Source organism: Psittacula echo (genome assembly GCF_963264785.1).
Source record: "Psittacula echo genome assembly, chromosome: 1".
Lineage (NCBI taxonomy): Eukaryota > Metazoa > Chordata > Aves > Psittaciformes > Psittacidae > Psittacula > Psittacula echo.
In genome coordinates, this window is record NC_137735.1 from 125,982,165 (window position 1) to 125,989,782 (window position 7,618).

General features: G+C 52.2%; 1 protein-coding gene across 1 annotated transcript in view; it reads right to left on the reverse strand.

The window, feature by feature from the left end:
• Positions 1–1,940, reverse strand: part of TRHDE (thyrotropin releasing hormone degrading enzyme) — a gene marked incomplete at its 5' end in the record, with an annotated part of 213,568 nt that extends 211,628 nt beyond the window's left edge. The window contains one exon of the mRNA XM_080635365.1: positions 1,120–1,940. Coding sequence (XP_080491491.1) covers positions 1,120–1,940 — 821 coding nt within the window. The remainder of the gene's footprint in view (positions 1–1,119) is intronic.
• Positions 1,941–7,618: the final 5,678 nt, after the last annotated feature.

Sequence of the window (7,618 nt, forward strand, 5' to 3'; positions counted from 1 at the left end):
CTACTGTAACAAAGGCCTCGACAGAGACTAGGGGCTAGAGTCACGAGAGTAAACACAGTTGAAGGCAGAATCTTGCTCTGTATGAAAACAGTGGAAAGTGACCAGGTTTGCCCTATCGCGGGGCGTAGATCTGCAGCGACTCAGCTGCAGCAGGTGCCGTGAACGTGCTCCCCTGATGTGAAATGACAGCCCAACACCTCTTTCTTCAAATAATGAAATAGACAAAACAGCGGAGAAGTTCCGCTCCCCCACACGCTGCTACCTGTAACCTGGCACGGCTCTGTCACACGAGGATACACGGCAGCCGGACACAAAGGGAGTGTCTGCTCAACAGACCCTGCGCCTCCCCTCCGGGGATGCCCTGCCAGGGTCACCTACCACTACTACCACCTACCTACTCCTACCACCCCGGGAAGTTCACCCGCTACTCCCGTCCATTTCCAAGGCGAGCCGGGGCAGCTCTCGAACCGCCGGTACCCACCGCAGCCAGCCCCGCCCGAGGCGGGCGTGCAGGCGGAGCGCTCCGCTCACCTGGCGGCGGCCGCGGCTCACACCGGAGCGGCATGGCACGGCCGCCCGCACGGCCAGCGCCAGCCAGAAGCTGCCGAGGGAGCTCCGCTGGGCCCGGCCTGCCTGCGCCCGCTCCCACATATCCCCTGAGTGTCGGCAACCGTCTCTGACTGCTCTTCCGACACCGGCCGGGGGAGACGCGCAGGGAAGGGCTGGCGGCCCCCGAGAGCCTCCGCAGCTCCGCCCCCAGCGTCAGCCCTCAGCGGCGGCCGGACAGCGGAGGGGACCCCAGGCGAGTCAGGCGCCGGCTGGCGGCGAGGCCCAGCCTGCAATCACCGGCCGGCCGGGCGTTCCGCTGCCGTGGCGGCCGTTCCCTCAACCCCGCGGCCCCCTCCGCCAGCAGTCGGCCGAGCCCCGCGCCCCTCAGCGTGGTCGGCGAACCGCCGGTGCCGGGCGGCGCGGAGCCCGCGGCCTCCCCCGCCTGGCGGAGCCGCGGCCCGCCAGGTCCTAGCGCCGCCCCGCACGAAGTTCGGCGCGGGCTGCCGCGGAGGGGCGGGGGCCGTCAACTTCAGCCTGAGTTGAGGTGAAGCAGCGCGGCCGCTCCGCTACCTTCTCTCGCCGTGGAGAACATAGGAGCTGCGGAAGAAGCCCAGCAGCTCGTTCTCGATGAGGGCGTTGTAGATGATCTTGAGGTTGTAACTTTTCTGCACCTCCAGGCTGCGGTTGAGGACGACGACGAAGACCTGGGTCTGGGGGTAGAAGAAGGAACGGTCCACCCGCACACCGCCGGCCAGCTTGTCCTCGGCCACGCGGACCGCCTCGATGTGCATGCGGTGGGCGTGCAGCACGATGTACCGGCTGGCGTTGAGCACCTCCAGCTGCACGTTCACCTCCCCGCTGAAGGTGAAGTTCTCCATGAAGGCGCTCAGCATCAGGTTGTAGTGCAGAGGCCGGAGGTGCCGCGGGAGCCGCGGCCGGGTCCAGGGCGGCAGCTCCCGCCGCCGCTGCCACTCCTCCTCCACCTCTTCCTCCACCACTTCCCCACCCCGCACCTCCTTCTCCTCCTCCTCCTGCTCCGGCCGGCCAGGGGGTTGCCCTGCTCCGGGGGGCTGTCGGGCCTGCCCAGAGAGGCTCCCGTTGCCGCTGGCCCGCGGCGGGCCGTCGGCAGCGGCGCTGCACTCTTCGAAGCGGACGCTGAGCAGCACGGCGATCATGGTCACCGCCAGCAGCGCCAGGATGGAGACGGCGAAGCCCAGCACCAGGCGCTTATGCACGGCGATGTGCCTCTCCGTAGTGCGGGGTCTCGGCCCCGCCGCCTCGGCCCAAGATCCCGGCGGCAGTCCACGGCTGCCGTTCCGCAGGGCGGCTTCCTCCTCTATCATCATGGGGGTAACGGGCGGGCGCTTCTCCCGCTTCTCCTCCAGGTCCATCACGGCAGCACCGCCCCTGTCTCCCACGGGACCGCCGCCACCCGAGGGGGCCCCGAAAGCATGGGAGGCCCCGAGGCAGGGCGGCCCTCGCCCGGGGCTGGGGAACGTGCCGCCCCGCTGCCTCTTACTTCCCGGCGAGCAGCATCGCCCTGCCTGCCGGCAGCCCCGCCAGAGAGCGGCCCCCGGGCGGGGAGGACGGGACGAGATCGGGCGGGAGCCGGCGGCGGGTGCTCCCCGCTGTCCGGCCGCTGGGGCCGCGCCGCGCTGGCAACTTGTGTGGCTTCTGCGGGGCACTTCAGCACATGCCGCCGAGCGAACCCCGGCGCCCAGGGGGAGGGCTTTGCCGCCCCGGCCCCCCCGCTAGCGCCGCCGCCCGCAGGGAGCTCTCCTCCCCCCGCGCCCCGAGCCGCTGGGGCCGGGGTAGGGCTCTGCGCTCGGGCCCGGCAGCGCCCGAGCCATGCGCGCCCCGCGCCGCCGCACAGGTCCTGCCGTCCCCGCGGGGCTCGCCCGGCTCCGGAGCGGCGGCACCGGACAGCGGCGCCGAGCCGGGCCCGTCCTTCTCCTCCTTCTGGCGGGGCTGGCTCCGAAGAGTCGCTTCCCGCTGCTCCGCTCTTATTTAGTCTTTCCTATCTCTTGCAGGTACAGAGCAGTCTCCCGGTTGGCTCGGGCAGTGGCGGCTATATATAGGCACCGGGGAGAGGCAAGGGAAGGGATGGGATGGGATGGGATGGGAAGGGGGGAGAGGCGGGCAAGCCCCGCCGCCCCTCGGCTTCAGCGGCTGCTCCGGCTGCCGGTGGTGACGGCGGCGCCCCGGGGGAGCGGGGGCGGGAGGCGGGGGCGAGGGAGGCTCCGCTCCGGTGTGTCACACGCGACGGCTCCGGGGGAGGTCGCTGAAAGGCGGCGGGAGCCCCGGCTGGGGCGGGCGCAGGGCGAGAGCCAGGGACGGAGCCTTCGAGCGCAGGAACCCCCGGATCCTGGGTACGCGAGCGTGTTCTCCACGTAAATATTGAACGCCGGTACAGTGTCATATTTACTTAGACTTTATAATAAATAACCGCCGACTACGCGTTTGGACGACAATAGCGCTGTCATACTAGCGTGGGGATGGAGCCGAAGAAAGGGTAAATACTCCTACTTAAATCGGTAGGTTTAATATGCCGAGAAAAAATAAACATTGTAGAGTGTTGGCTGGAACTTTCAGTAGTGCCCCGGACGTTGCTCCGCGACCCCAGGACAGCCCTCTCTCTCCTCCTCTCCCTCCTGCCCACGCTGGACCCGGCTTCTCAGTTGGAGGGATTTAAGGACGTATTAAATGCTGCCTGGGGTACACCAACACGTGGCTTGAGTAGCCGTAGAAGCAAACCCCGGTCTGCGAAGCTGGATTAGTGAGTGAGCCCACTTCTTCCACCTGCCCCCAAACTTTTGCACATAGAGGTTGCAGAAACACAGAATTAACATACACAGCGAGGATCTAGATCAATGTTTGAAAGAAGCCGTGTCCCCCTTATTTTGCTTGCATACTTCAAAAACTATCTCCGTTCATTTTCTTCTTTGAAGCTCTTTAGCTCCAATCTTGTAAGCAGTTACAGATGTGTTTATCTATGGCATTCAGTCCCATGGAATCTACGGGAATATATGCTGTACATCAAAATAAATGCGTACATAACAATTTGCAGAATAACGGCCTTATTTTCCACAGTGAAGAAAAAAGAAAAAAATTTAAAATCAAGTCCTACGCTTCTTTTATAAGCAAAGCTAATCTGCAGTTTCATGAAATGTGATATATTAGCTGGTTTACTTCCCGAAGGAATGTCTGATCTCTCTTCCTGAATCTACTACATCTTCTAGAAATGTTATCTGACTTTGCATGCTGTTGCAGAATACGAATGACCATCTACTGACACGCTAACCAGTTTAAGTGTAGGGAACACCAGTTTATAAGGAATTTACCAGTTTCCTTATATAGTCTTTATACTTACTTATAAGGATCCCACATAAGGATTATATATAGGTCTGCTCTCCCTGGAAGGAACTGAGTCTTTGCTTTTATCTTGCAGCCCAGTCTAACAAAGGCTTGTAACCTTAACTGTGCTTAATTATAAGTACGGTGATACACTTGCTAATTGTGTTTGTACATCCTAGGAGAACTAAGATTTTGCTCCATGACTAGCGTTCCCACATATTTACTGCTGTGTTATGTAGCTGCCCACCTGTTATAACAGGCCAAAGAACAGAAACATTTTATTACCTGAAAATAGCCTGCATTATTTGTTGACTGAAGTTTGAAGCAGAAAGGTAGAAAACTATTGCTGTGTGATTTGGAAAAAAAAAAACCACTGACACAGTAGAATAACATCCAAGGCTACAGGTTTAAAAGGTCAGTTTCTATATGTTTCATTAAACCCTTTAAAAGTGGGCACAAAAGAAGTGCATGAGTGCTTTTAAGATTTAGTATGCATGCTGTCAGTATATGGGCATTAGTAAAATAGGTAGTGTCTCTTATCACTTTCTGCACTGGTTTTTAACTCATGTCTATTCCCATCAGTAGCACAGGGAGATACTCAGGCAAAGAAGAGAAGTAACCTGCAATACTGTGGAACACTTTGGGTTCCATTTATAATTATTCTTATTTTTTAATCACACTTTTAATTAAACGCAATTGAATAGTTAGAAGTTCCACAGGTTAAGGTTTTTGTGAAGCCTTCTCAGAAAAGTGGTGCCAGGCAGTTAGGCGATCTGGCTCCCTTTTAAAGAGGGAGGTACAGGTGTGAATGACAGCACAGGAGCATCATGCTGGCCTTCTTGATATACAAATAACAAACACATAACTCTCCAGGCTGAGATCTCCCAAAACCAGCTGAGGGAGTCAGTCACACAACTCATCTTTGACAATATTAGTCTATAAATTGAAGGGCCAGTATCAAAGAGGATATGTAAAAGATTTAAGGCTCATGCTAGTAAGAAGCCACGAGGCTGATTCTTTTCAAACCAAGCTGAAATAGCACCATCAAAATACTGGAGGAAGGCATGAGTGACGGGAGCCAAGGCTGTTTATATTCACCTCCAACTTTGGTCCCATTACTCAAAGAAAGCATTGAGAGGTTTGCAGCCCCCCTCCACCCCTCTTTGGTCTTCTTGTCAGTCTGGAGACTTATGATAAGGAGATGCTCCTAGGTACTGTCTTAAGTAGCTCATGTGCTCCGACTCATCCATCATTCTAAAACTGCACATTACTAGATTAACCTCTTCTTCGTATTAGTAATGATGAGTTTCTAAAATGTAGCCTGACCAGATACAGGTCAAGGGAGGTATTAACTTCTTAATTTGTTCTCAAATATTACTCTCTGCAAGTAGTTCTGTGTACAGAATGCTATATATAGCCATTTGGATGAGAAATTTCAAAGGCATGAGACTCCCAAGAAACAATTTGTGTACATCTGGGAAAAAATCTTGACTTTTTTCATTTGTCCACAGTTACAAGAGTGGACATGTATTTCATGGGTATTGCCTCTGAAGCTTGCAGCTCCTTTGGTCTTTCTGCAAAGATTGTTGGAAAATGCAGCAGATCATGGGTTATCTTTTCAACAAGATCGTGATAATGAGTCCCAGTTGTTCAAAATTTCCCCTAGGCCATCAACATCTTGTATGCAGTCCTATTTTGTGATCTTATAGGATAGGATTTCAGTTACTCATATAAAATACAGGAGCATCTCTCACCTTAACTGCATTGCTATGGAGATTGCCCTCCCTAGATAAGTATCAGAAGAAACATGGATAACCTTCAGACAGCATAGTTTCCAATTCTATACTGGGTTATACTGTAGCCAGCACAGAGCTGATGAGGGACCCCCATAAAGCTGTGGTTTATGTTACTTTAAGATTGCACAAAACACCTCTCAGTATTCACATTGGTGCTTTACAGTCTTGGAAGAAAAGCTCTATAAATGAGCAACCTTATTGTATATCATGCAGCTGGGTACAGTTCATCCAAACTGGGGCAGGCACATTGCAGTTTTCCAAGGCCTAACTTTTTCTCATTTTTAGCCTGAGTGATTCATCCTTCCTTCATCTGAGTATATCAAAGGTTTACAGACGGACTTTATCATACTGACCCCACTCACACAAAAAAACCCCACACAGTAAAGGGCTCAGAAAACATCCTTCTATGCCAAGCCCAGAAACATATTTATACAGGTCAGAAATACTGGGAGGAAAGACCACATCAGCTCACATTAGTCAGTGCTCCACTGACCCTTTCAGCCTTAGTCAGGTATTTCTGTGATCATAGTCAGGTTCACCTTGCATAGGTCAACGTCAAGGATACCCATCACTCTTAATCCCTTCTGTTTGAGTGCTAAAATTGCCTACACTTCATAGCCTACTAACATGTTGGTCAAAGAACACCAATAAGGTACTCAAAGTACTATGAACTCACAGATCCAGCTTCCAGGTGGCTGTTATTTTAAAGATCAAGTAGGGGATAACTGTTTCCAAGCCACAGGTTACCAGAGAAGCAGAGGAAATTAGCAGACTATAGTCTGTTGGCTTTGCAAGTTTTGACTAATTCCCCAAAGAAGTGCCTCTCCTTACAGGGGACCATTGTGTCCTTTTGAGGCTTGCAAGTGGGCCACCGGGAACAGATTGGGACTGCTGTCCTACCTTTAGTGGTTTAGGGGTTGGTTTTGTTTCGGGTTTTTTTTTTTTTCCAGAAGACATTTTCAATAACGTGTCAGGTTGAACATATGGCATTGGGGAATACACCTGCTGCTTAGTTAAAAAATTGCTGCAAAGAAAAATGCTAAGGGAAAGACTTTCTAATTAAAAGCCGAAACAGCCAAAACACTGGATTGTAAAACAAGCTGACACATGGTGATTTGTGCTGGCTTAAACATACCAGAAAAAGGAACTTTCCTTCCATCATTCTCTGCTGCTCCTTCAGCCTTGTGTCACCTGTATAAATGGCCTTCTTTATTACTTGAGTCCAGTGGCATTAAGCATTATTTATGTTTAGTTTACAATTAGAGATGGCCAGATGATTAGATAAGGCTGCATCTTGGGCAAGTCTTATTTTTGCTTTTACAAAGGAACAGGCATAAGAGGAAGGGCCATGGTGCCGCACTATGCTCTGGGTAAAGTCCTATCTAATGAGAAGCTGGAAGTTTGCCACAGGCTCCCCAGTAATCTGGATCCTTCTTTTCTCCTCCTCCCTCCTTTCTCTCTTATCATCACCTCTTGCTTTCTGGTCACCTTTCAAGTTGGAAGGAACATCTGAGAAGGCATCTATGGCATGTTGCCTATGTACCACCAGGACCCTGTGTGCCACCATTCAGCTTGTGCTTTGAAATCATACCATCTCCATCCTTTGCTGTGGAATTGTCTGCCTTTTTATTTCAATCCTTTTAAAACTACTGAGTAGTACCCTACTAAATCATAACACTTTTTTTCCTCAAAAGCCAACATTTTCTATCTCAAGTTTTAGGATAAAAATATCTGCTTTCATATGAGAATTAAATATTTTATATTTCTAAATTACGTGGCTGAGATGTATTATTTTCCCCAGATGTTCTATTTTCATATTGATCCACGTCTATTCAGAAACTGATTTTTCTTTTTCTTCCTTTCATTTCTTTTTCCTCATTTCAGCAGCAATTTAAGAAGGAAAACAAGTGTCTTCATTC